Source organism: Salvelinus alpinus, chromosome 2 (assembly GCF_045679555.1).
Source record: "Salvelinus alpinus chromosome 2, SLU_Salpinus.1, whole genome shotgun sequence".
In the NCBI taxonomy this organism is placed as follows: domain Eukaryota; kingdom Metazoa; phylum Chordata; class Actinopteri; order Salmoniformes; family Salmonidae; genus Salvelinus; species Salvelinus alpinus.
In genome coordinates this window covers 30,862,479-30,890,250 of record NC_092087.1, presented here as the reverse complement: position 1 = coordinate 30,890,250, position 27,772 = coordinate 30,862,479, and the positions used below count along the sequence as shown (strand labels likewise).

At 42.1% G+C, this 27,772-nt stretch overlaps 1 protein-coding gene across 13 annotated transcripts in view; it reads left to right on the top strand.

Annotated features, from left to right (window-relative positions):
• LOC139558805 (voltage-gated potassium channel subunit beta-2) overlaps nt 1–27,772 on the top strand; it is a 147,342-nt gene that overhangs the window by 86,584 nt on the left and 32,986 nt on the right. The window contains exon 1 of one of the 13 annotated variants that reach the window (XM_071374267.1): nt 11,916–12,963. The exons of the other annotated variants lie outside the window; for them this stretch is intronic. Coding sequence (XP_071230368.1) covers nt 12,746–12,963 — 218 coding nt within the window. The 5' untranslated portion in view covers nt 11,916–12,745. Of the gene's footprint in view, nt 1–11,915; nt 12,964–27,772 lie in introns of those variants that run through there. 13 annotated transcript variants of the gene reach the window in all.

The window sequence follows — 27,772 nt, the reverse complement described above, 5'->3', positions numbered from 1 at the left end:
TGAACTTTTGTTCACCATGACTTAAATAGAATCTGGGGGAGAAAAAGTGCACAATTTTGGATTTCACTGTACTGCTCCTTCTACAAAACACTCATCATACCAACTCTAACTCCCAGCAACAGTTTTGGACACATCACATGGAGACCATTGAGTCCCTAATTTACACCCTCAGTCATGCTCTGTGCAACAGGGTCATATGGTTGTTCTCAAGGTTCTGGTCAGGGTGCCTGACTGGAGTCCAGGGTGCTGGGGGAGCTCTCTCCTCTCATGGTAGACCAGCAGAGCGTGAGAATGGGGAGCTCACACACACACAAGCTCCTCTTCTCCACCAAATGCTGTGGAAACATGATTGCACGGGGAGCTGCGCTCCAGGAGAATCAAGGAAGAGGCCCGGGACCAGGGGACAGTGGCACAGGGTGCCCAGATAGTGTCAACATGTAATCCACACCAGCCCACTCCAGCACTTGAATGTGTTTTTCCCCCATTAAACTAGACCAGTGTTTCTCAATTCCTGGTTCTAGGGACCCAAAGGGGTGCAAATGTTTTTGTTTTTGTCTTAGCACCCAAGCACCTGTTTCAAATAATTAGTTGAATCAATTGTGGTAGTGCTGGGGCAATACTATGGGTCCCCAGGACCAGTATTAAGAAACACTGGACTAGGCTATTGCAGACATGCGAAGGAGGAAGGAAAGAAAGTGGGGGAGAGCCGCAGCAGAGAGACGGGATGACAGGAACCATAGCATAATGAGCAGGGTGACTCTGCGCTTATGGTGTCTCACATTTAGAACGCTTGTCTCTGAGATTTTAGAGGGTTGAATGGAAAAACAAGTCTGGAATAAATATGCATGCCCACACACAGGGTGAACTCATCTCAATAGTCCAAATTGGCTTCCTATCCTTGTCTCCATATTCCGGACGGAACACCCACAACAGAGGTCAGACCCGCGCAACCTCCACAAAGTAGCAACCGTCCATCACCACTTCCTATTCACTTCCAAGTCTGCTGATCCAACACATAGGCCTAATGAAAATGCCTCTTCTCTCCACTCCTGGACCTCATATTACCTGGGCCTCGTAAGCAGCGAGATAAATCAACCATATGGGACTTTTGTCATTTACAGTAATACACTCTTATCCAGAGTTACTTACAGTAGTGAGTGTATACTTTTTCGTACTGGTCCCTCGTGGGAATCAAACCTACAACCCTGGCATTGCAAGCGCCATGCTCTACCAACTGAGCCACACGGGACAAACAGATAGTCAGGAGGATGTGCTTTGGCTTCATTTGAAAAATATTGATCCTTAAATTAAGCCTTTTAGGTGTTGCTGTATTACACAATAATGATTAGAATGGTTATATCATACTCTAGCCATGCATGCCCCACAAGACATGCCACCAGAGGTCTCTTCACAGCCCCCAAGTCCAGAAAAGACTATGGGAGGCCCACAGTACTACAAAGAGACATGACTATTCCGCATCAAGTAACTCATTCAACCAATAACATTTGATAAAAATACACCTTATGGAACAATGGGGACTGTGAAGCAACAAACAGACACATGCATACAAACACACGATAACATATGCCCTATACACACACGTACACATGGATTTTGTGTTGTAGATATGTGGTAGTAGAGTAGGGGCCTGAGGGGGCACACAATCTGTTGTGAATGTAATGTTTTTAAAATTGTTAAACTGCCTTAATTGTGCTGGATCCAAGTAAGGCAGCAGCTAATGAGGATCCATAAGAAAAAAAGAGAAAAAAACACATTAGAGAGTACTGGCACTGCAGGCCTGTAGATTTTAATAAAATATTTATTTCTGAAAACCTCCTTTGTCCTACCAAGAGTTGCTGAACATCTTTTCAACTGCAGGCCAGTGCTCAAGTATTTTGATGGGCTTGCTTAGGGATACATGTCTTCCCTAGATATTTTAATCTTAGGATAAAGCACACCGTTGTGGTGGGAGATATAGAGCTATCATCCTTACCATAAATAATGAATCAACCATTGATGTATATTGTTGGTAGAGGTGAAGGTCTTGATGTCATTTGATTTTCTATGTCTATCAGCAATTCAACAAAGCCCCTAACTAAAGACCTTCCTTCCCACATCCCCATTCTCCCTTATGTTGTGCTCTCTGCTTTCTCTCTTTGATTAAGAGCCCAACCAGAATTTATCCCAAATCTATTACGCTGCTACAATCCCTCCTGGACACTCAATCATTCTGAAGGGGTGCGGTGTGCTGATAGGGCCCACTCACTGAGAGTGGGATGAAGAGGAGAGCGAGAGAGAGAGAGAGAGAGAGAGAGATAGAGAGGGGAGCTTGAGAGGCAGTGACTAGGACAACGGTGCACACAGATTTCACTGATCACGACTACAGCACAGCGGCTAGGCTATACTCCATATGTTCTTAGCGGCACAGCGATGAAGAGCTCTATAACCAAACTGGGCAAGTAATGCCACATTTCACAGCTAAAAATATACAATAGCAATGATACAGTGTAGAATCTCGCTCTCTGACCAACTACAGCCACTCAACATGGACATGCGCAAACCCACCCAGCTGACAAATAAGTGTCTCTAGCCTGTCCTCCTTCACACTCCTGTCCTGGGCAGCAGAGAGCTTAGCCAATCGATGATGCAGCCATATCATAATGACGCCTCTGGGAAGTCACTCAGCAACAACAACCTGTGCTGCTGACACGGACCCTGTAGAGCTGGAAATAGACCTAGCTAGTGGCCCGCCAAGATTGCATGATTATTATACAGCAAAAGCTATGCTATAGTACATAACATTGTCTAACTGCCTAGCCTACTCTCAGGCATGCACTTCTTATAAACACAGCAGGAATAAAATAATAGGTACCACAAAACTACTGTGAGAACAATGTACTGAAAGGGACATTATCATTAAAAGTTGATAGACAAGTTTAGTCTTTCTGGCGCTAAATTTGTTCTCTGGGGTTGTAGCTAGCTCCAACACTGACAGCTACCACTGCAGGGGGCCAGCAAGGCCTGTGTGTGCACACAGTAGCTCTGCCTGCCTGCCAGGCAGTCTGTGGTGACTACTGCACAGAACCTCAGACACCGATAAGAGGGATGCCTTTGACGCCTGTAATCAAATTGGGGTATCATTGTCTTATTAAAATAACTTCTACTGAGTTTGGTATAACACTAAACATAGAACTCCCTCCCACTGTCTCATTCTGTGTCTCTTTCTCTCCATCCAAAATTCTTAGCTCATTGCGACAGTGTGAGGTATGTCTAGTCAGTGTTTGTTACTGCAGTGTGGAGCTTAGTAGCGAGACATTGTAGCCATGTTAATGTTGGTCAGCTGGCCGAGAGTTTAATTGAAAAGCATTAGAGAGGATTGCAATAATTGAGTGAGAAGGCGTGATGGCAGGGAGGCTGTCTGAGATGGACATTGAGGCAGGGGAATAGGGATATATTAGGTTAAGGTCCACCACTGCAAACCATGCGAGCATAGAGTGAAGCCAGCCAGATCAACTAGGGGTCAACTTTTGCAAAACCAAAATAACAGTAATGCTACAACTGTCTTAGCTAGGCTACATCTTGTGGAAAGGCAGAGTGTTGGGTTGAAAGCTGGATCAATGTCTGTTACTTATCATTCCTAGTCCTTGGGACCCGGTTACTGCTTCCCTAACCATAGGAAATACCATTGCCCCTCTTCTCAAGGGACATCAGGGATGTAATCATTAGCATAGCTTACTGTTGTCAATTACAACCCTGAATACCCCATCCATTATAATAATAAAGTCAGTAAATCAGGATTTCTTCATTAGGAAAAATATCACCAGGAAAAAGTATCATGTCAGTTTTGTTCAATGACCCTGAATGCCACTGATCCTCATGAGACTGCACCATACACAGCCACTCAACTGGCCCTGCAGCCAAGTGGAGCAGAACAGAGAGAAGACAGTAGGAGAGGAGGGGAGAGGGAGGCCTGCTTACGTAACGTGGCTGTATTGGTGCTGTGTCAGGGCACTGGTCCCAAGGGCTGGATAGGAGTGTATGAGAGAGACAGGCCACTACAGCTTCAGCCCAGCAGAGAGGACATGAGAGTTGACAGACCTGCGGAGCATTCAGCGTGAAGCCTGATGTAACAAGGTGTGCGGCGCTGACCTGAACTACACAGGCCGGGGAATACGCCTGGTGCTAATCCAAGGGTAGAAAAGAAAGAGGGACCAGAATAATCTGTCCCTTCCCCGCAGAACATCCCCTCTTCTGCCTGCTTGTGTTTAGCATCACTGAGGCTCCTCCAGGATAAGACTAGGGTTGAATATTTTCCTGATATTTTACAAATGTTCCATCCCAAGAATAAATCACTTTTCCACCAGGTAACCCGGGTATTTCCCACTAAATCCGGAAGTGTCATTCAAAAGCATTATAAAGCATATACAGTGCTTTCGCAATGTATTCAGCCTCCTTGACTTTTTCCACATTTTGTTACATTACAGCCTTATTCTAAAATGTAATAAAACAATTTCCTCATCAATCTACACAATATCCCATATTGACAAAGTGAAAACATGTTTTTAGAAACGTGTTTTTAGAGCACTAATGTAAACTCACCCCATTCCGTACAAATGTGCGTAACATGCGACATTCAAACGAGGCTACAAAGAAAACTAATGGGACTGTAGTGACTGGGTTGACTTCAAAATCGGGGGTGTGAACTAGGTTTCTATTCAAGCGTTGATCGACATGGTAATGGCTCTATAGTATTGGAGAAAAGTTGAAAAAACTGACCCTCCGTTACATCTTGACGTGTCATGTCGTAACGTACAGCACGCATAAAGCAACTATTTCTGTCTTACAATTTCTCTCCACCAGGTGTAGCACTTCTCTCATCGTTTAAAAACAAGAAATGGACAGTGACGGGGTAAGGGGGGATACCTAGTCATTTTTTTCGTCATCATTGCATGCGATCATCATTCTCAAAGCCGCTGTTTACTTCTAAGATCACTTTAGCGCCGCCCTAAAAACCCGATTCAAATTCGACACAAACCTTCAAATAGGTATGTAATGACACATTATATAAACTCTTTATAGTGTTTTATTTACATTTTAGAGGCGATAAGGTGTTAAGTTGGACAGATCGAGTGAACAAAGCAATTTTCCCACACGACATCTGTCCTTCTCACTATCTCGCATTAGTTTCGCTTCCCCACCCGCCATTTTTAAAAAGACCCGACGTGGCTCATTGCCTGCTTGAATTATGAGGAAACGGGCAGTGTTTAGATCATGTAATTGATTTTGTTGGAAAGGGGAGAAATTGTGCTTTACAATGGTATTGACATTACAGTTGATCTGGAAGTATTATGTTTTGGGGGCGCTAAAATAAGGGCAATTGTACGGACCAAGGCGATGTACGACTTTACGTGAGTTTACGTTACCGTCCAAAGTTTGGGGTCACTTAGAAATGTCCTTGTTTTCCATGAAAACATACATGAAATTCATTCCAAAATGAATAGGAAATATAGTCAAGATGTTGACAGGGTTATACATTTTTTTAAATTAAAAAAATTATAATAATTGTGTCCCTCAAACTTTACTTTCATCAAAGAATCCTCCATTTGCAGCAATTACAGCCTTGCAGACTTTTGGCATTCTAGTTGTCAATTTGGATTGGCTTGATGAGCACTTCTTATGAACCATACGGTCAAGCTGCTCCCACAACAGCTCAATAGGGTTGAGATCCTGTGACTGTGGTGGCCACTCCATTATAGACGGAATACCAGCTGACTGCTTCTTCCCTAAATAGTTCTTGCATAGTTTGGAGCTGTGCTTTGGGTCATTGTCCTGTTGTAGGAGGAAATTGGCTCCAATAATTAAGTGCCGTCCGCAGGGTATGGCATGGTGTTGCAAAATGGAGTGATAGCCTTCCTTCTTCAATATCCCTTTTACCCTGTACAAATCGCCCACTTTACCACCACCAAGCACCTCCAGACCATCACATTGCCTCCACCATGCTTGACAGATGTCGTCAAGCACTCCTCCAGCATATTTAAAAAAAAATCTGTGTCTCACGAATGTTCTTTGTGATCCAAACACCTCAAACTTAGATTTGCCTGTCCATAACACTTTTTTCCAATCTTCCTCTGTCCAGTGTCTGTGTTCTTTTGCCCATCGTAATCTTTTATTTTTATTGGCCAGTCTAAGATATGGCTTTTTCTTTGCAACTCTACCTAGAAGGCCAGCATCCTGGAGTCGTCTCTTCACTATTGACGTTGAGACTGGTGTTTTGCAGGTACTATTTAATGAAGCTGCCGGTTGAGGATTTGTGAGGTGTCTGTTTCTCAAACTAGACACTAATGTACTTGTCCTCTTGCTCAGTTGTGCACAGGGGCCTCCCACTCTTTCTATTCTGGTTAGAGCCAGTTTGCACTGTTCTTTGAAGGGAGTAGTACACAGTGTTATATAAGATCTTCAGGTTCTTGGTAATTTCTCACGTGGAATAGCCTTCATTTCTCAGAACAAGAATAGACTGACGAATTTCAGAAGAAAGGTCTTTGTTTCCAGCCATGTTGAGCCTGTAATCGAACCCACAAATGCTGATGCTCCAGATACTCAACTAGTCTAAAGAAGGCCCGGTTATTTTGCTTCTTTAATCAGGACAACAGTTTTCAGCTGTGCTAACATAATTGCAAAAGGGTTTTATAATGATCAAATTAGCCTTTTATAATGATAAACTTGGATTAGCTAACACAGCGTGCCATTGGAACACAAGAGTGATGATTGCTGATAATGGCCTCTGTACCCCTATGTAGATATTCCATTAAAATCTGCCATTTCCAGCTACAATAGTCATTTACAACATTAACAATGTCTACACTGTATTTCTGATCAATTTGATGTTATTTTAATGGACAAAAAATGTGCCTTTCTTTCAAAAGCAAGGACATTTCTAAGTGACCCCAAACTTTTGAACAGTTGTGTGTATGTATGTATATATATATATATATATATATATATATACAGTTGAAGTCGAAAGTTTACATACACCTTAGCCAAATACATTTAAACTCAGTTTTTCACAATTCCTGACATTTAATCCTAGTAAAAATTCTCTGTCTTAGGTCAGTTAGGATCACCACTTTATTTTAAGAATGTGAAATGTCAGAATAATAGTAGAGTGATTTATTTCAGCTTTTATTTATTTCATCACATTCCCAGTGGTCAGAAGTTTACATACACACAATTAGTATTTGGTAGCATTGCCTTTAAATTGTTTAACTTGGGTCAAACGTTTCGGGTAGCCTTCCACAAGCTTCCCACAATAAGTTGGGTGAATTTTGGCCCATTCCTCCTGACAGAGCTGGTGTAACTGAGTCAGGTTTGTAGGCCTCCTTGCTCACACAGGCTTTTTCAGTTCTGCCCCACACATTTTCTATAGGCTTGAGGTCAGGGCTTTGTGATGGCCACTCCAATACCTTGACTTTGTTGTCCTTAAGCCAATTTTCAACAACTTTGGAAGTATGCTTGGGGTCATTATCCATTTGGAAGACCCATTTGCGACCAAGCTTGAACTTCCTGACTGATGTCTTGAGATGTTGCTTCAATATATCCACGTAATTCTCCTGCCTCATGATGCCATCTATTTTGTGAAGTGCACTAGTCCCTCCTGCAGCAAAGCACCCCAACATGATGCTGCCACCCCCGTGCTTCACGGTTGGGGTGGAGTTCTTCAGCTTGCAAGCCTCCCCCCTTTTTCCTCCATAATGATGGTCATTATGGCCAAACACTTCTATTTTTGTTTTATCAGACCAGCGGACATTTTGCCCAAAAAGTACAATCTTTGTCCCCATGTGAAGTTGCAAACCGTAGTCTGGCTTTTTTTTGCTGTTGTTCTGGGATTGAGTTGCACTTTTCGCACCAAAGTGCGTTCATCTCTAGTAGACAGAAGGTGTCTCCTTCCTGAGCGGTATGACGGCTGCGTGGTCCCATGGAGTTTATACTTGCACACTATTGTTTGTACAGATGAACGTGGTACCTTTAGGCGTTTGGAAATTGCTCCCAAGGATGAACCAGACTTGTGGAGGTCTACAATTTTTTTCTGAGGTCTTGGCTGATTTCTTTTGATTTTCCCATGATGTCAAGCAAAGAGGCACTGAGTTTGAAGGTAGGCCTTGAAATACATCCACAGGTACACCTCCAATTGCCTGAAATGATGTCAATTAGCCTATCAGAAGCTTCTAAAGCCATGACATAATTTTCTGGAATTTTCCAAGCTGTTTAAAGGCATAGTCAACTTAGTGTATGTGAACTTCTGACCCACTGGAAATGTGATGCTGTGAATTATAAGTGAAATAATCTGTCTGTAAACAATTGTTGGGAAAATCACTTGTGTCATGCACGAAGTAGATGTCCTAACCGACTTGCCAAAACTATAGTTTGTTTACAAGAAATTTGTGGAGTGGTTGAAAAACGAGTTTTAATGACTCCAACCTAAGTGCATGTAAGCTTCCGACTTCAACTGATATATATACAGTGGAGCAAAAAAGTATTTAGTCAGCCACCAATTGTGCAAGTTCTCCCACTTAAAAAGATGAGAGAGGCCTGTAATTTTCATCATATGTACACTTCAACTATGACAGACAAAATGAGAAAAAGAAATCCAGAAAATCACATTGTAGGATTTTTAATGAATTTATTTGCAAATTATGGTGGAAAATAAGTATTTGGTCAATAACAAAAGTTTATCTCAATACTTTGTTATATACCCTTTGTTGGCAATGACAGAGGTCAAACGTTTTCTGTAAGTCTTCACAAGGTTTTCACACACTGTTGCTGGTATTTTGGCCCATTCCTCCATGCAGATCCATATACTCAGTGTGTCGTCGGGATCTCTGCTGAAAAGTTAGTTTCTGTTGGAGAGTTTCCGTCCTCTGTCTCTCTCGCTCTCTCTGTCGTGGTTAGAGTGGATAGTTCAGAGTGACATTCATTCATGTCGTTATGGATAGGTGTTTCGGCAGTTGTCGTTCTTTGCGTTCAATGATACCGAATTCCTAGCTGCAGACTAGTAATTAATATCAAAGACTTGTTCTTATTCTGTCGGTATCGATAGTCTAAGAGTTTAACCACGTGGGATGGTTAAAAGATTCAGCAGTCTGGTCTCAAACCTTGGCCCTCTCTTTATCGAGGTAAGCTGGTCTGCAACCTTTGTCCTCTCGTGATTGAGAGAAACATGGTCTGGTGATAGAAAACCCGAGTGGGGGTTTTATTCGGAAGGGTAGAAAAGGGCCTGTCCCAGGATGCCCGACCATAACTGTGCTCATGGGCGGGCCTTTGATTTAGTTAAACTCAAAAGGGAATTGGAGTTTCCTTCATTAAACAGTTCAAAATCACATTACACAATTTTACAAACAGTATCATCCTCACTCATTCATCTTATACAACGATTAGATGTAAACCTCATATCTGAGTCTATTATATAAACAGCGTTATGGTAATGTGGCCGCACCGTCTCCCATGAGCTTCCCCAAGTTGTAACAACGGACCAGTTCGTAGCTGGATTCTTCACCAATCTTTTTTACCTTCTCCGGAACATAAATGTTGTTCGGACCTCAAGTTCTGTGAGGTGGAAGAAATTCCTTTGTTCTCTATGAAACTTCACTCTATCTCTATACTGTGGCCATGAGGAGATCATCTCCTCAGGAATTTATGACCTCTCTCTGACCACAGCAGCCTAGTTGTAGGAGGCAGGGAGAGGGGGATGGGGCTTGCTGTACCCAAAGAGGGCAACGTCATGACATAACTGTGACCTTAATTGCCTACCGTCTGTAAGCTGTTAGTGTCTTAACGACCGTTCCACAGGTGCATGTTCCTTAATTGTTTATGGTTCATTGAAGAAGCATGGGAAACAGTATTTAAACCCTTTACAATGAAGATCTGTGAAGTTATTTGGATTTTTATGAATTATCCTTGAAAGACAGGGTCCTGAAAAAGGGGCCTCGCGCTCTCTCTCTCGCTCTCTCGATATATATATAAATAATTTACATAGTTTCCAATGACAATAGTAGCTCTTTTTTAGGCTTGTATAAATTTAATTTAGATTTGAATATCATTTTGATTAACCACATGACTAATTTTGATATGAAGGCGTTATTATACATTAAATGAAACTGTTCTACGAAAATGTGCATTTGAAAACCATAACTGGCATGCAGATTGGTAGAAATGGTGAGATAAATTGCCATTCCACATGAGAAAGGTTGCCGACTCCTCGTTTAGCCTATTACCGGCTACTTCAGGAGAGTAATAGCAGAGTCTGCGAAAGCCAGCAGGAGCGGGAAGAGGATGGTTGGTCAGGTTAAGGTTTTTATTTTCTGGTTATCTTGATCTCTGACCCACTCTTGAGTAATTTGTGCGTTATTTCATCAAACGGCATCAGACAAACATATAGTTTTATTAAAACAAATAGTGTGTTTGTGTGAAAATACACTTTTAAAAATGTCTACCAATCGATTGGTCGAAAGAACAGACTTCTTTCAGTCAACCATTTTTTGGGGGCGTTATACCGATTTTCATGCCATCATACCGTTCTTCTGCCAACTCGGGATTTACGGTATAGCACACAAGGGAGCGCTAAAACACAAAAAAATTATCCTATTGGACGTCTTATTACCAGAATGCTCAACATGGAGAGACTCACCGATAGATTTAGAACTCTATTGACTTTACAATGAACACATGATTAACTGCTGTTCTGGGGAACTACGGTGAGCTTCATAGTGAAAAATAATGTCAGACTAAATGAAAACCGCTATCTGCTTTATCTCCTAGCATATTGCAAAAGTTGTCTGCAGATATTTAATTAAAAAGTAGCTACAAATAGTCCAATGTATTCAAACATGTCAAATGGTTTCAGCGGTATATGAAAACCATCCCGTGGGTATTTCAAAATATCCCGGTATAAGATATATACGTATATACCTTATAGATCAATAAGAGTTCCAAACCTCTCTGCTAATAGCGGCTAGTTCCCCCCCCCTCCCCACTCAGACCACTCCCAGACAGTCCTAGTAAAATTCTTGCTTGAGATAGTTTTTTTGCTACATTTCTTGCCCATTTTAATGGCAGTCTATTGCAGTAAGGTACTTAATTGTTACCCCAAAATGATTTGATATAGGTATAAAAACAGCTGCATTGGGCCTGTAACACCTTATGCAAGCAGTAATTGAATACAGGCTATGTTCTATCTCTGTATTGTTATTCATTCTTACTGATGTAATGAAATGATTCAAATGAATAAATATGCCCAGAATAATTTATTTTCAGTTAATGGCGGTTGCCATGTTTGAGTGGGATCTGGGGAGAGACAACAATGCAGCGAACTCAGCTGTAATGCGCCTGTGACACTCCTGGCTTAGACATGCATCAGGGCAGATAAAGTTACATAATAAATATTTCATGCCCCGTTGCCCAACCCATGTGAGAGCAGTCCCCTGGTCTGGGGCCAGTGGCCATTCTGCAGCACTGAGCATTCAGCCTACTCCTGAGCCTCGCTCATCTGACTCGACCAAGTTTAACTACTTGCCGCACACTGGACTACCGGGCTTGACTGGATCACACTGGACCTGAACTGGACAACCCTAAACCTGACTGAACCTGACTGGACCACACTGAACCTGACTGGACCACGCTGGACCACCATGAAGAAGGCCTACACTCTGCCACAGTGACTTAGCCATGCTAGAGCAGGGAAGTAGATGAGAAGTGGATTAAAAATACACTAGCCAGCCTCTCTTATGACAGCAGCTGTAGACACTGAGAGTCTCCCTCTCTTGGCCCCCTCATCTCTTCACCCCCCCTCTATCTCTCCCGCACTCTCTACTGTAGCTCTCTCAATATTCCTCTCCATAGCATCTCTCCATATCCCTCCCTCCCTTTCTCTTTCTCCTCTTCTCTTGCCTGTGCTCACTCTGCCTCTTTACCATGCGCGAGGTATACACATGTAAGTTTAATCCGGGAGGGATGGGAGTCTGAATGAGAGGTTGCCCTCTGATTGACACACAGAGCTGCTGAGTATTCACACAACCAGGACAGCTGTTGCTGGGGACTTATTGTAAAGGAACAGAATTTTACCTCCTGGAATAGTTCATATCCTCCTGCCTCTGTCTCTTTGTGCTGATGTCTCCAGTCTCAGATCTTTGCAGCGCGAGGTGTTATCTGTAGCACTGAGCTCCAGATTAAAAGGAAATTGCAGGACGACTAAATCTGCCTGTCAGCCTCTGATTCCTACAGAAAGCGTAAGTGATACAGACGGATGAGTCGAGAATAAGCCAGTCAAGACTGCAAAGGGAGATTCATTAAACTGCTTCACTTTTCATGGGACGCTGTACTTTTTTTGGAGGGCGCGTCTTCGTCTGTTTTTGTGTCTGTGCCGGGACCGGGACGGTGTTCATGTGCCTGCAGTCTACAGCGGCCGTTGTTGTTTTCTGTAGAAGACAGAGCACACAGGCTGAGGCAGTGTTGAAGCAGGACACCCTCTGTAGGAGACAACTCTCCTCGCTCCTCTCCTTTTCTCTGCTGACATAGCTGCCCACCCTGACACTGACAGCTGTGGGTGTTGGTGTGCTCTGTGCACAGATAGCTTGACCTGACCAAGAGACTGTCCAGACGTCTTGTCGAGGCATCTTGTCGTACAGACTGACCCACCACAAGCTCTAACCAGAGCACCTTAAGCCATTCCAGGTGGCTCCCAGTCCCAGCCAGGATGCAGGTGTCGTTAGTGTGTACGGATCACAATCGTGGAGGCGTGAGCCGCAGCACAGAGGAACGGCTCAACCACCGCCAGAATGCCAACAGCCCCAACACAGGCACCCGCAGCAAGTTCAGGGCTGTGGCCATGGTGGCCCGTAGCCTTGGACAGGTCACTGTCCAGAGCCAGCCCACGTCCAGCGACCAGAGCATACGCACCGGCATGAAGTATAGGTAGGACAGACTGCATGCCTTATAGGTAGGACAGACTGCATGCCTTATAGGTAGGACAGACTGCATGCCTTATAGGTAGGACAGACTGCATGCCTTATAGGTAGGACAGACTGCATGCCTTATAGGTAGGACAGACTGAATGACGTGTAGGTAGGACAGACCATATGAATTATAGGTAGGACCGACTATATGAATTATAGGTAGGACAGACTGCAACGGCGTATAGGTAGGACCGACTATATGAAGTGTATGAATTATAGGTAGGACTAGGGTTGCAAAGGGAGGGTATATTATTTGAAACTTTTAACTACAAGAATTTTGGTATTTAATCTATCACCTCTAGTGGTCCTTTTGGGTACTTCAGATTATCACAAGTGTCTAATTATCTCTGGCCCTCAGTGTGGCCTTATCACATGTAAAATATGAAATAATTAGACACTTAAATAAACAAATAGAATGACAAAGCTGTAAAACATTATCCTAAATATAAACCACAAACTTAGTGAATATCTTTGGTGTTCAATATGAGGGTTTCAGCGTGTGTGTGTGTGTGTGTGTGTGTGTGTGTGTGTGTGTGTGTGTGTGTGTGTGTGTGTACACACTTGTATTTATTATACCTGAAAACTTAAATTAAATGCACTTTTTAATAGCCCGGCAATGGCATACATTTCTGAAAATAAATGCGCGCTTCAAATAATCGTCTGGTCTAAATGAATTATTTACGAGATTACCATGAATTGTTTACGAGGTTTAATGTTTGATTTGTTACATTAAATAATTCAGTAATGAATCAGAAAAAATTAGGTCAATCATTTTTATCGCCAGTAAGAGACTGCTAGCTAATTGGCAAGCACAAAACAGTCAACAACTTCGGGAGAACAGGGCCTGGTTGCATAAAAGTTAATTTTCCCCTTAAAGTTTCCTTAACTTTAAGTCAGTTGCACAAAACATTTTAATGCGAATTTCCTTATATTAAATGAAAGTTAAGGGTGCCCATGAGGTCCCTTAAAGCTTTTTGGGCAACCCGACCAAATGCACATAGATATGTCATTCTCATTGAAAGCAAGTCTAAGAAGCGGTAGTTCTGTTCTATGTGAGCTGTTTCTATGCTCCCTGTTCTTAATTTTCATTTTTGCGTCTTACTTTCGGTTTTGTACACCAGCTTCAAACAGCTGAAAATACTATATTTTTGGTTATGGAAAATATATTTCACAGCGGTTTAGATGGTACAGTGATTCTCTACACCAGGTCTGGGCAATTCCAGTCCTCGGAGGCCTGATTGGTGTCACACGTTTCCCCCATCCCTAGCAAACACACCTGATTTAAACTAATTGCATTTTTAACTGAAGATCATGATTAGTTGATTATTGGAGTCAGGTGTTTTAGCTGGGGCTGGGGCAAAAGTGTGACACCAATCAGGGCCCCCCTGATTGGATAGTGCATTTTCATTCAGTATGGATATAAATCTAAACCGCTTTTGTGGAGGTGGATGTTGCTTTCCTCTGGTTTTGGTTTAAAAGGAAAACATCCACCAGCTAGCTAGCTACTTAGCTAAACAATGGAAAGTGCACAATCCATAGCTACAAAGCTAGCTAACTACCTACTCTAAGTCGCTCTGGATAAGAGCGTCTGCTAAATGACTAAAATGTAAATGTAAATGTACTCTAAGTTAGCATGCTGGAAAGTAATAGAAACAAGTTGAGTAAAAAATTACAAAAATAAATGCAATTTATTATCTTCTGAATCAATTTGTTTCTCCTGTTTTAAATGTAAAAGTTATATATTGTGTTCTACCAAAATAAATGCGATCTCTGACAAATGTTCAGTCTGAATCAGGGTGTCTCCATGGTAACCATAGATTCTTTCTGCGGTATATACCTTCAAACTACCGCAAAGCCCTTAAATTATGCCATTACTTAAAGAAATGTTAAAGAATACAACACCTTTAAACACCTTTAAACAACAACCTTTAAACAATTCCCTTAGGTAAGGGAAAATGATTCCTTAAGGGAAACGTTTAAGATGTTTTATGAAACCGGGCCCAGACCCCTAGAAATCGGCAGTGGCGAAATTAGCTGGCGAAAGTAAGATTGCTGAAAATACACAGTCAAAGAGGAGAATAATTATTCTGTCAAGGAAAAGTTTTACATGAAATATTTTTATAGAGCCATACTAAGACAAAATAACCATGACACATTGTTGAAATGATAACACAGTGTGGGAAATGAAGAAATGTATTAAACAATTAACTATACAAATGAGCAAAAGCTATGTGCATTAAGGAAATAAACATCTGGCTAAAATAGAAGCCTGTCTTTAATAAGTGCCTGTTGTGTTGAGTGAATTAAGCAAATTAATGCCCGGGCTATTAATTGAAGTTTTATGGTATGTCAATATATATTTGTTGTCATTGTTTTGGCGTCAAACTGGTGCCAGTTGTGGAAAAAGTCAATAGTTGGGAGAGTTAGAGTTAATTGAAAATAATGCCATTGTTGATTTTAGATGCTTCTATCATTAATTTGGCTTTTTACTGTTGAACCATATGGTTTATCTACTAGAAACTCATGGACAATAAGGACACAGATATAAATCATGAAGTAGTCACCTGAAATGCCTTTCCAACGGTCTTGAAGGAGTTCCCACATATGCTGAGCACTTATTGGCTGCTTTTCCTTCACTCTGTGGTCCAACTCATCCCAACCCATCTCAATTGGGTTGAGTTCAGGTGATTGTGGAGGCCAGGTCATCTGATGCAGCACACCATCACTCTCCTTATTGGTCAAATAGCCCTTACACAGCCTGGAGGTGTGTTTTGGGTCATTGTCCTGTTGAAAAACAAAGTAGTCCCACTAAGTGCAAACCAGATGGGATGGTGTATCGCTGCAGAATGCTGTGGTAACCATGCTGGTTAAGTGTGCTTTGAATTCTAAATAAATCATAGACAGTATCACCAGCAAAGCACCCCCACACCATCACACCTCCTCCTCCATGCTTCACTGTGGGAACCACACATGCAGAGATAATCCGTTCACCAATTCTTCGTCTCACAAAGTCACAGCAGTGGGAACCAAAAATCTCAAATTTGGACTCATCAGACCACAGGACAGATTTCCACCGGTCTAATGTCCATTGCTCATGTTTCTTGGCCCAAGCAGGTCTCTTCTTATTATTGGTGTCCTTTAGTAGTGGTTTCTTTGCAGAAATTCAACCATTATGGCCTGATTCACGCAGTCTCAGTTGATGTCTGTTACTTGAACTCTGAAGTATTTATTTGGGTTGCAATCTGAGATGCAGTTAATTGCCTGAGGTTGGTAACTCTAATTGACTTATCCTCTGCAGCAGAGGTAACTCTGGGTCTTCCTTTCCTCTGGCGGTCCTCATGAGAGCCAGTTTCATCATAGCGCTTGATGGTTTTTGCGACAGCATTTGAAGAAACTTTCAAAGTTCTTGAAATGTTCCAGATTGACTGACCTTCATGTCTTAAAGTGATGATGGACTGTCATTTCGCTTTGCTTATTTGAACTGTTCTTACCATAATATGGACTTGGTCTTTTACCAAGTAGGGCTATCTTCTGTATACCCAACCCTACCTTGTCACAACATAGGCTCAAATGCATTAAGAAGGAAAGAAATTCCACAAATGAACTTTTAACAAGGCACACCTGTTAATTGAAATGCATTCCAGGTGACTACCTCATGAAGCTGGTTGAGAGAATGCCAAGCGTGCGCAAAGCTGTCATCAAGGCAACGGGTGGCTACTTTGAAGAATCTCAAATATAACATATTTTGATTTATCAACTTTATTGGTTATTACATGATTCCATATGTGTTATTTCATAGTGTTGATGTCTTAACTATTATTCTACAATATAGAAAATAGTAAAAATAAAGACAAACCTTTGAATGAGTAGGTGTGTCAAATGTTTGATTGGTACTGTATATGACTACATTCTTTACAAGTTATTTAAGTATAAATTACCAAGTTACGATAGATTGACAGATTTTCTGTTAATTACCAAACTTACTAAAGATTCCGGTAAATTTGGGAAATTACCGGTAGCTTTGCAACCCTAGGAAGGACAGACCATAGACCACAGGTGTCACACTAATTCCACGGAGGGCTAAGTGTCTTGATTTATGAATTAGTCACTAATTAGTAACTAACTCCCCACACCTGGTTGTCTACTTCTTAATTTAAATGAAAAAACAAAAACCTGCAAACACTATGCCCTCCATGGATTGAGTCTGACACCCCTGCCATAGGCACAGACCATAGTCACTGTAGACCTGATACAGAGAATGTGGGTAATGACATTAGGATAGACTTAATTACTGGTGTCCAACTAGACTCTTGGGCGAAAGTACAGTATGGAAGATCGAAACCTGGATATCTGATGGTGATTTAACGAAAATGGGGCTATGGTATATAGATAATATATGTTTACTGGTATCAGATTGCATACAGGAAGAAGCAGGGTTTCATGCTGAGTTTTTCTTCCCCCCTTGACTGCTCCTTAGCTTTTGCATAATTATTAATAGATGACATGCCATCCTCTAAATGTTGTATGTATATGATTGATGTGAATTGGAATTGCTAAGACATATTTGAATTGATGGATATGCATAACACAGCACAAATCATTCATATTGTTATGTTTCTGGTCTGTTCTGTATTTGGCAGTGAGCAGTATATGAAAATCAGGCTTGTCGGTACAATTATTCTTCAAACAGCTCCTTACTCTAAAATGTCATGTGCTGCCTTCTAAAGCTTTAATAGTTTGGGATTGATGGTAGTTGTTCTCTTAATTTTCCCCTGGCAACCTATATTAATAATTATTCTGTGCACAGTGGACTGCAGCCTCCAGGGTAGCATCACCAGCAACTCTCTGTTCTAGTGGTTTGAATAAGATGTAAAAATATTTTCAACTTATCAACTGACACCTACACTCCATTAGTTCTGTTCTATGTTAGGCTGCATTTAAGACTCAAAAAGGAAGCTGAGCTGTGTTTCTATTATAACAGAACAGAGCCACAAATGGACCTATTTAGTTCAAATGTCTACTGTGTTAAAAAAAAAAAAAAAAAAAAAGACTTCACATTTTAAAGGTGGCATAAACACATGGCAAATGGTTTGTGTGAGGTGAATAATTAAAGTCATTACAGCTTCTTCATATAGGCTGACAGTACTTGGAAAGCTGGGGGGGTGGTTGTCAAATGAAATGCCTTAAACCCACAGTCTAGGCTAAATGTCTATGGCTTCCTTTAGTTAAATTGATCTGGGATTGATCTGTATTGCCAGTGAAAGAGCATCCCTTTTGCATTGCTGCAGCACTCAGATAAACTGCAGATGTTTGCAGGTACAGGAGGAGTCTTTGTTAAGCTCAGTGTTTCAAGATATTCTTATTTACCAATCCTCAACTTCCACTCTAGCTGCTTCTGAATATCAGTCCACTGTTTAGCAATTGCTTTCACTGCAATTAAGATGGGAGGGTGCACTGAAAACTTATATGAACGGGCCAGATGTTGAATGGACCCGATTTTCAAAGTCTGAATGTGCAGGAGCAGCGCTCTTATCTGATATGCTGGCGGCTGCTTAGTCATGTCGACCAACACCATGATAATCGGGTTGAAAGGCCAAGTCAAAAACTTGATTTTCCTGTGTTTTTATAAATATATCCACACTGAGGTTGGAATAGTAATGTGCAGTTGTGAAAATTATGCTAATTCCCTTTTAGTGTAAGAGCTATTTTGGTGGGATGGAGTTTTGGCCTTCCATGGTGACATCACCATGCAGTAAATTAGTTAATAGACCAATAAGAAAGAGTTCCAAACCTCTGCCAATAACAGCTCATTTTCAGTTTTCCCCTCCCTACTCAGACCACTCCCAGACAGTCCTAGCTAAATTCTTCCTTGAGAAATTGCCCTTCTAAGAAACAATGTTTTGTTTGTTTCAAATGAAATGGTCAAAAATAATAACAGTAAGGTAATTGTTACCCAGAAATGATTTGATACTGAGATTTTTTTTTAAATGGCTGCATTGGACCTTTGATGATATTGAATGAGTGGACATGAGCTCAGCTCAAGGCAATTTTTTTTCATGTGTGTGAGCACGTGTTGAGCATTTCCCGGCTGTGAACGTGTGTGTGTGTGTGTGTGTGTGTGTGTGTGTGTGTGTGTGTGTGTGTGTGTGTGTGTGTGTGTGTGTGTGTGTGTGTGTGTGTGTGTGTGTGTGTGTGTGTGTGTGTGTGTGTGTGTGTGTGTGTGTGTGTGTGTGTGTGTGTGTGTGTGTGTGTGTGTGTGTGTGTGTGTGTGTGTGTGTGTGTGTGTGTGTAGCGTAGCGTTAGCCCTGTGCCCGGGAGGGTGCAGGCTGGGTGGGCTACTCTGTGCTCTTGTCAGTGTGCATTTCCCTGACGTGCCCCTTGACATAAACTCTCCAGTGCTACAGAGCAGAGAACTGGGCCACTACACTCTCCCATTTCAGCACAGGACCCAATGTACATGGGAGACCCCTCGCTCTGTGTTACAACATAGAATGGCAGGCGTATGGGTCAAACTGCAGCTAATTTCAATTCCGTTTTATTTGAATTTTCCTTCTGCATAATCATCTCACAGTGGATCAAACAGAGCCTCACTCCTCAAACTCCTAAAAGAAACACAAGCTTTCCAAGCATAATGAAATTCTGTTTATACTCATTAAGCGCAGAACCCATGGAGTCAGTCTGTAGTCCTCTCTAGTGGGTATTTCTCTAGAGTTGAATGTGTAATGTGGGGGGACAGACAGGTGTGCTGATGGAGAACCAGGCCAGGTGAAATTAAACCATAAAGATGGAGGAAGAACAGCTTTATACCATTGTCCAGCTAACCTGTGCTTGACCTTGACCAGGAAGTCCCCAGGAGAGATTTAGGAAAAACCTTGGAGATATTGCTGCCTGCTCATTATGACTGGAGAAGGATGTTCGACTTGGCCTCACATGCCTATAGACCTCCTAGCTATGGCCGTGGTACACTGGCCGTAGGCTTTTCTTTTTTTGTCTGCCTGCACATGATAGAACTTTCCATGTTCAGTTGAGGGTAGAGGATATCATGTCCATGACTTCATATTGAATTCAACGTTATTTCCATGGGTCCATTCTTTCCCACTTCAATGTTCAACTTTTATAGACCTATATCCATCCTGCCCTGCCTCTAAAGTCTTCGAAAGCCAAGTTAATAAACAGATTACTGACCATTTCGAATCCCACCGTACCTTCTCCACTGTGCAATCCGGTTTCCGAGCTGGTCACGGGTGCACCTCAGCCACGCTCAGGGTACTAAACGATATCATAACCGCCATCGATAAAAGACAGTACTGTGCAGCCATCTTCATCGACCTGGCCAAGGCTTTCGACTCTGTCAATCACGGGTATTCTTATCGGCAGATTCAATAACCTTGGTTTCTCAAATGACTGCCTCGCCTGGTTCACCAACTACTTCGCAGATAGAGATCAGTGTGTCAAATCAGAGGGCCTGTTGTCCGGACCTCTGGCAGTCTCTATGGGGGTACCACAGGGTTCAATTCTCGGGCCGACTATTTTCTCTGTATATATCAATGTTGTCGCTCTTGCTGCGGGTGATTCCCTGATCCACCTCTACGCAGACGACACCATTCTGTATACATCTGGCCCTTCTTTGAAAACTGTGTTAACTAACCTCCAAACAAGCTTCAACGCCATACAACACTCATTCCGTGGCCTCCAACTGCTCTTAAATGCTAGTAAAACCAAATGCATGCTTTTCAACCGTTCGCTGCCCGCACCCGCCAGACTAGCATCACTACCCTGGACAGTTCTGACTTAGAATATGTGAACAACTACAAATATCTAGGTGTCTGGCTAGACTGTAAACTCTCCTTCCAGACTCATATTAAACATCTCCAATCCAAAATCAAATCTAAAATCGGCTTTCTATTTCGCAACAAAGCCTCCTTCACTGCCACCAAACTTACCCTAGTAAAACTGACTATCCTACCGATCCTCGACTTCGGCGATGTCATCTACAAAATAGCTTCCAATACTCTACTCAGCAAACTGGATGCAGTCTATCACAGTGCCATCCGTTTTGTTACCAAAGCCCCTTATACCACCCACCACTGCGACCTGTTTGCTCTAGTCGGCTGGCCCTCGCTACATATTCATCGCCAGACCCACTGGCTCCAGGTCATCTATACGTTTATGCTAGGTAAAGCTCCGCCTCATCTCAGCTCACTGGTCACGATAACAACACCCACCCGTAGCACGCGCTCCAGCAGGTATATCTCACTGGTCATCCCCAAAGCCAACACCTCCTTTGGCCGCCTTTCCTTCCAGTTCTCTGCTGACTGGAACGAATTGCAAAAATCGCTGAAGCTGGAGACTTATATTTCCCTCACTAACTTTAAACATCAGCTATCTGAGCAGCTAACTGATCGCTGCAGCTGTACATAGTCCATCTGTAAATAGCCCACCCAATCTACCTACCTCATCCCCATATTGTTTTTATTGTTTTTCTGCTCTTTTGCACACCTGTATCTCTACTTGCACATCATCATCTGCTCATTTATCACTCCAGTGTTAATCTGCTAAATTGTAATTACTTCACTACTATGGCCTATTTATTGCCTACCTCCTCACGACATTTGCCCACACTGTATATATACTTTCTTTCTTTTCTATTGTGTTATTGACTGTACGCTTGTTTATTTCATGTGTAACTCTGTGGTCGTTTGCGTCGCACTGCTTTGCTTTATCTTGGCCAGGTCGCAGTTGTAAATGAGAACTTGTTTTCAACTAGCCTACCTGGTTAAATAAAGGTGAAATTAAAATTTAAAAATGCCGTGATCTGAAGATAACAGATCCATCCCTGGGGGCAGCAGGTTGTTCACTTGAGGTTGACCTCCCCATAGAAATGGAATGAATAAGTCAATGATAGCATAATGGGTGAACTAGCAGCTATTTTGAGTATACCCATGTCAGGAAGTAAAAGAAGGAAGTGTACCCTTCAATCTGTTCTGTGATTTGATGAGTCAACTCAAGACATTTCCAAAACTTAATTACATTGCATGAGCCACGTGAGTTAAAATCATTTTAATTAACATTCCAAAATACCATGGACGTTATTGTGTCACAATACCAGGTGAGGATGATGTCTCCCATGTAACGCACAGCGTGGAGATTGCCTGCAATGACGACAAACTCAGTCCGATGATGCTGTGACACACCGCCCCAGATCATGACGGACCCTGCACCTCAAAATTGATCCTGCTCCAGAGTACAGGCCTCGGTGTAACACTCATTCCTTCGATGATAAACGCAAATCCGACCATCACCCCTGGTGAGACAAAACCGCGACTCGTCAGTGAAGAGCACTTTTTGCCAGTCCTGTCTGGTCCAGCGACGGTGGGTTTGTGCCCATAGGTGACGTTGTTGCCGGTGATGTCTGGTGAGGACCTGCCTTATACAACAGGCCTACAAGCCCTCAGTCCAGCCACTCTCAGCCTATTGCGGACAGTCTGAGCACTGATGGAGGGATTGTGCGTTCCTGGTGTAACTCGGGCAGTTATTGTTGCCATCCTGTACCTGTCCCGCAGGTGTGATGTTCGGATGTACCGATCCTGTGCAGGTGTTGTTACACGTGGTCTGCCACTGCGAGGACGATCAGCTGTCCGTCCTGTCTCCCTGTAGCGCTGTCTTAGGCATCTCACAGTACGGACATTGCAATTTATTGCCCTGGCCACAACTGCAGTCCTCTTGCCTCCTTGCAGCATGCCTAAGGCACGTTCACACTTTCTTTTTGTGTTTTTCAGAATCAGTAGAAAGGCCTCTTTAGTGTCCTGAGTTTTCATAACTGTGACCTTAATTGCCTACCGTCTGTAAGCTGTTGGTGTCTAAACGACCGTTCCACAGGTGCATGTTCATTTTTTATGGTTCATTGAACAAGCATGGGAAACAGTGTTTAAACCCTTTACAATGAATATCTGTGAAGTTATTTGGATTTTTACGAATTATCTTTGAAAGACAGGGTCCTGAAAAGGGGACGTTTCTTTTTTTGATCAGTTTGTCACCTAGCTAGCTAGAGGGAGTATTCAGCATTGAGTGTGTGAACTGGCGTTGTTAGCATCTCTGCCTTTTAGTTTCATATGGATTGATTTGAGATGGGTACAGCCAGCAAGCAGACGCTAGCTAGCTAACTTTCATGCACATTTCGTACTTCATAAATACTGATTCTACTGGCACAGAACACCTTAGCTAAATGTAGAATTAGCTATTGAAGACTTGCCCTTGGGAAAAAGTCAATATTAGCTACAGGTTTAAGGTTTTTGGTAAGATTAACTCAGACTCTTTTGAGGATGAACGGTGGTTCAGTGGATGATGTCACCTTTGGTAACATTTTCGAATGTTAAGACCGCATATTGTTGGCAAACTTTATTTTTTAGCTATCCCATGAGTGTTTGCGAGTTATCAGACAGATCTGATCTGACGTGATACAATGGAGTGTACCCATGAGTTTATCAGTCAAATTGCCATGGTTAGATGCTTCCAAGCCTATTCTATTAATTATATTTCTATGGACCTCCCTCTCCTCCCCTGCCCACAAGGCCAAGCAAAGCATCCAAGTGCAACAAGGTTCACCAGAGTCTGAGCTTCTCCCTTATGTATGACATGACTGGTTAATATCTCCACCCCCCCCCTGAATTAACACAAAATGGCTTACGATTATGTAAAGCATCCTGTCTCCGCTTCTCAGGTAAGCGGTAGAATATCCGACTGGCTGGTAGGGCAGGTAGGGAGTCCGTCCTATAAGATCTAGAGGCCCTCTTTTCTCAGCCCAGCTTCATCTGTTTCTTTCTCTTTTCTCAGCCCAGCTTCATTTGTTTCTCTCTCTTTTCTCAGCCCAGCTTCATCTGTTTCTCCCTCTTTTCTCAGCCCATCTTCATCTGTTTCTCCCTCTTTTCTCAGCCCATCTTCATCTGTTTCTCCCTCTTTTCTCAGCCCATCTTCATCTGTTTCTCTCTCTTTTCTCAGCCCAGCTTCATCTGTTTCTCTCTATTTCTCAGCCCAGCTTCATCTGTTTCTCTCTCTTTTCTCAGCCCAGCTTAATCTGTTTCTCTCTCTTTTCTCAGCCCAGCTTCATCGGTTTCTCTCTCTTTTCTCAGCCCAGCTTCATCTGTTTCTCTCTCTTTTCTCAGCCCAGCTTCATTTGTTTCTCTCTCTCTACTCTGGCCATCATCCCCTGGAGGCTGGGCTTAGAACAGCCCAATGAACAGCAAAAAGGCTGGTACTGAATATCCACAGCCAGACAATGGACCGTTCATTATGTGTTTAAACTCTTGAGTTGACTTTAAGTGGAGGTTATTTGAAGCTGTTTTCTGAAATAGAATAAGGTATTTGTGACTTGGGTTTGGATAGGCAAGCAGTAGTAGAGGTTTGTTCCTGGTTTTACATCTTTTACTGCAGTGGCCGTGTAAATGTTAGAAGGAGCTGACTCTCTTTACCCTGCAGGATATAGTTAAAGAGTAATTGGCTGCCAGGAATTAGGACTGCTGACGGGCTCTGGACACCCAGTGTTATAGTTGTAAAGTTGAAACTGAATCAGTGCCCAGTATAACTAACGGGCAGAGTCTGTGTGTGAACTAAGCAGATGGTGTTTAAATCAAACTGCTGTGTTCCGGTTGTGAGCTAGCTATCAGATTTTGAGACGCAACACCACCCTGCTCCCACCTACCTATAAAACTGATTCAGCAGTCCATCTGCATTGGCTGTCTTACTTTAAAGTCTTGTCGTTTTTAGACTGTACCTGAGCAGATGCCAGTGTGATATTTGTGACAAAAGGAGTGGGTGTGTGTGATTTGGGTGTCCTAACATAAGGACTTCATATTGCACACCGAGAGGCTCTCCATGGGCTTTACTCCTACTTCAAATCTGTCTCTTTAGAGAGGAACACAGAGCAGGATACTTAGGCCTATTGTACTGTAGCCACTCTACTCCAGTACAAACACTGATAGGACTGTACACTGCAGCAGCCTCAGCTACATACATAGCCACTTACTGTAAACACTAGCCTATCTTTAGCCTCTCTGGGATATGTGGGACGCTACAGCCAGTGAAATTGCAGGGCGCCAAATTCAAAACAACAGAAATCCCAAAATTAAAATTCCTCAAACATACAAGTATTATACACCATTTTAAAGATAAACTTCTTGTAAATCCATCCACAGTGTCCGATTTCAAATAGGCTTTACGGCGAAAGCACACCAAACAATTATGTTAGGTCAGCACCTAGTCACAGAAAACCATACAGCCATTTTCCAGCCAAGGAGAGGGCTCACAAAAGTCAGAAATAGCGATTAAATTCATCACTAACCTTTGATGATAATCAGATGGCACTCACAGGACTTCATGTTACACAATAAATGTGTGTTTTGTTGGCTAAAGTTAACCTTTATGTCTAAAATCCTCATTTCAAATTGGTGTGTTATGTTCAGAAATGCATTGTCTCAAACAAACATCCAGTGAAAGTGCAGAGAGCCACATCAAACTACAGAAATACTCATAATAAACATTGATAAAAGATACAAGTGTTATGCATGGAATTATAGATAAACTTCTCCTTAATGCAATCGCTGTGTCAGATTTCAAAAAGGCTTTACGGCGAAAGCCTTTTTGAAATCTGTGCGATTATGTTTGGTCAGCGCCAAGTCACAGAAAAACATACAGCCATTTTCCAAAGAAGGAGAGGTGTCACAAAACTCAGAAATAGCGTTATAAATATTCACTTACCTTTGATGATCTTCATCGGAATGCAATCCCAGGAATCCCAGTTCCACAATAAATGTTTGTTTTGTTCGATAAAGTCCATTTATGTCCAAATACCTACTTTTTGTTTGCGCGTTTAGCCCAGTAATCCAAATGCTCAATGCGCGATCGCTTAGTTCAGACAAAAAGTAAAAAAAGTTATATTACAGTTCGTAGAAACATGTCAAACGATGTATAGAATCAATCTTTAGGACGTTTTTATCATAAATCTTCAATAATGTTTCAACCGGACAATTCCTTTGTCTTTAGAAAGGAAAAGGAACGCAGCTACCTCTCACAGGCGCCCGCCTGACTGAGCTCATGGCATTCTGCCAGACACCTAACTCAAACAGCTCTTATTCTCTCCCCCTTCACAGTAGAAGCCTGAAACAAGGTTCTAAAGACTGTTGACATCTAGTGGAAGCCTTAGGAAGTGCAATATGACCCCATAGACACTGTATATTCGATAGGCAATGACTTGGAAAAACTACAAACCTCAGATTTCCCACTTCCTGGTTGGATTCTATCTCAGGTTTTTGCCTGCCATATGAGTTCTGTTATACTCACAGACATCATTCAAACAGTTTTATAAACGTCAGAGTGTTTTCTATCCAAATCGACTAATTATATGCATATTCTAGCTTTTGGGCCTGAGTAGCAGGCAGTTTACTCTGGGCACCTTATTATCCAAGCTACTCAATACTGCCCCCCAGTCCCAAAGAAGTTAATGCACAAGAAAATAACACTTGGCATCTGTTTGCTAGGGGCATGTTACGGTGAATTGCCAAACCGTAGAGTAGTCAATTTATTGATGTGTGTGTGTCTCTCTATATGCATAGAGTTTGTGAGTAAGTGCACTGTGTGGATGTGTGTGAGAGATGTGCACTGATGGGAGCATGTTTAGGTGAATGGGGAGTGAGCTGTTTTCTCCTTGCCTGACTGATACAGTTTAATTAGAGCCTGTGCTGCTCTGAGCTGAGCTGCGTGTTTCTGCGTTAGCAGCACTCTGCTCTCATCTCATCCTCTCTCAGCGTGTTATTGTATTTCTTAAACACACTGGAAATAGATGTATTAATCCATCCTGCTATGTGCTGCAAGGAATAGACATTTAGCTTTCATATCCGTCAGCAAATAGTTTCTTTCACATGCCAATCGCCTTTTCGCTTTCAAATATGTTTGGAGACATTTATGTTGACTATTTGCATCATGTTTCTTAGGCTACATCCCACTAAAGCACATCTGTATATGTGTCAATATCTAAGCTGATGAAGAAAACAAAGATAGAATTATGTCATGTTTTCCACATTGTGTGACTAAACTGTTTAGAAAGACCATCTATGTTGGATGATGTTATATAAATTATTAGTGACATTTTAATATTTTTTGAGGATAGTGTGTCAATTATGTTGACAATCATTTTGTGTTACTCTCTGTAACATGCCTTTAAACCATCCATGTGACATGATTAGTGTTAAATTAATTGGTGCAGAATGGTTTAATAATATAGCATACCATGGGGAGTTACTTAGAGGCTTTATTTAATCACGGGAAACGGAATGTAAAGGACAATGGACTGTAAATAGCACATTAAAGGCCCAGTGCAGTAAAAATTATGGTTTTGTATCATATTGTACAACATCTGATTTAACTTACACTGTAAAAGTGTGCAACATGTTTGTGTTATTTCCTGATAGTTGCTGGTTGAAAAGACAATATACATAGGACGTTCTAATCCGCAGGTTTTGCATGGGTGGAAATTTGGCTTGCCGGGTAACATCACCAGGCTGTTTAAGTTAATATACGGTAGGACTGGGCAGTATACTGTACTTCATTGGGTTTTACTTCACCTCCTGTAACGGTATTTCAATGTTTGGTCTGTTAAATGTGATGCACAACTCCAGCACGTGTAATGTCTGTTTTTATAGTTTACTCTGTTTGCTACTTGAGTCGTCTTTCTCCCTCCTGCTGCATGCCACTTCTCACACCAAGCCATGTCCCTT